The 1,357-nt window shown below is 42.5% G+C and overlaps 1 protein-coding gene and 1 pseudogene across 1 annotated transcript in view; one reads left to right on the top strand and one right to left on the bottom strand.

Annotated features, from left to right (window-relative positions):
• SLC27A5 (solute carrier family 27 member 5) overlaps positions 1 to 1,357 on the top strand; it is an 8,688-nt gene that overhangs the window by 3,763 nt on the left and 3,568 nt on the right. The window contains exon 2 of the mRNA XM_011384650.2: positions 662 to 686. Coding sequence (XP_011382952.1) covers positions 662 to 686 — 25 coding nt within the window. The remainder of the gene's footprint in view (positions 1 to 661; positions 687 to 1,357) is intronic.
• On the bottom strand, positions 273 to 347 carry LOC111733652 (annotated as a pseudogene).

Raw genomic sequence — 1,357 nt, 5'->3', positions numbered from 1 at the left:
TGCCTTTTTAACTCTCATATTTCATTCGAAGATTTTTCTTATCAAGGACAATTTAAAACATACACAAAAGTAGAACAAATAGTTTGACGAAGTCCCGCCTGTCTTTACCCGGCCTCAATTGTTCACATGTTGCCAATTTTATTTACTGTGTCCTCTCTTTCTGGATCATTTTACATCAAATCTTAGACACTGTATCGTTTTGCTTGTAACTATTGCAGTATGTGTCTCTAACCCATGAGGACTGAAATGAACAGTGACTCTTCTCTGTCCCCCGTGCCATGCTCTACACATTCAGAGAAACTTCTCTAGTAACAAATTATAGAAATGATCCCTGAAAATATAGTCTTGGAACAGTAACTCTTTAGTATCATCTGATGTGCACTTCACGTTCGAATCTCCCCAATTATCTAATTGTCTTTTTACAGTTAGTTTCTGCCTCTCTTTCCCCGGGTTTCCTGTTTGACTGGAAATAGTCCCTCTAGAGATGTTGTTAGAGTCAGTTCAATTATTCTTGGCAAGAACCTCGCTGTGGTGTATTGTGCTTCCTAATTCATTGCATTGGAGGCAGCTCACGACTGACATCCTACCTAAGAGAGGCTATGATGAATTGTAGAGCTTTAATTGGAAAACTCCCTATCAATCTTTTCCTTGGTTTTCCTAGATCTCGGAGAACTGTCTTGAATCAGGTGTTTCATTAGGGGTTGCAAACAAAGCTGTCATTTTCAAGGACTCGGCACCCATTCTCACAGGCAGGGCATTATATTTTTACCTCCCTGTCAAACATACAGCCTCAAAGAAGACACAGACTTGCCACTCACCAAGTACATGAACAATTGTCCCTTTGGGTGAGGGATATTTTGTTTGCAGGGTTTTGTTGAGGATTGGGGTTAAGGAGAGTGTCTTCCACAGAGCCAGGTATACGGGAGGGGATCAAAAAAGAAGGGATCAATTTCCTGGAGTGAATGTAGTGGCCCCCAAAATTAATTAATCCACGTGTTCATCCTTCAGAACATCCATCCATCCATCTACCAACGCACCCATCCATCTATTTACCTACCTCCTCTTCCTTCTATCCATCCATTCACTCACCTTTCCTTCTACCTACCCACCTATCCATCTGCTCAGCTAAACTTTCATAAAACATTTATCATACTCGAGAGAATTAATATCCACAGCCCCTAATTAGCAGTGTTCACTTCGTACCAAGCACTGAGCTCTCCACACGTTTGGAGACAGGATTCAACCCCAGGCCTGCATGTGCTTGTCTCATGAAGGCCATCCTGACCAGGCCAGGAACCCAGAGAGGAGACCGATATCATCTCATACTTCAAGGGGCTACGGCCAGGTGTTCAAAGCA

This window comes from Pteropus vampyrus, unplaced genomic scaffold (genome assembly GCF_000151845.1).
Source record: "Pteropus vampyrus isolate Shadow unplaced genomic scaffold, Pvam_2.0 Scaffold602, whole genome shotgun sequence".
In the NCBI taxonomy this organism is placed as follows: Eukaryota; Metazoa; Chordata; class Mammalia; order Chiroptera; family Pteropodidae; genus Pteropus; species Pteropus vampyrus.
The sequence above is the reverse complement of the archived record's forward strand: the minus strand, read 5'-3'. Positions and strand labels throughout refer to the sequence as shown.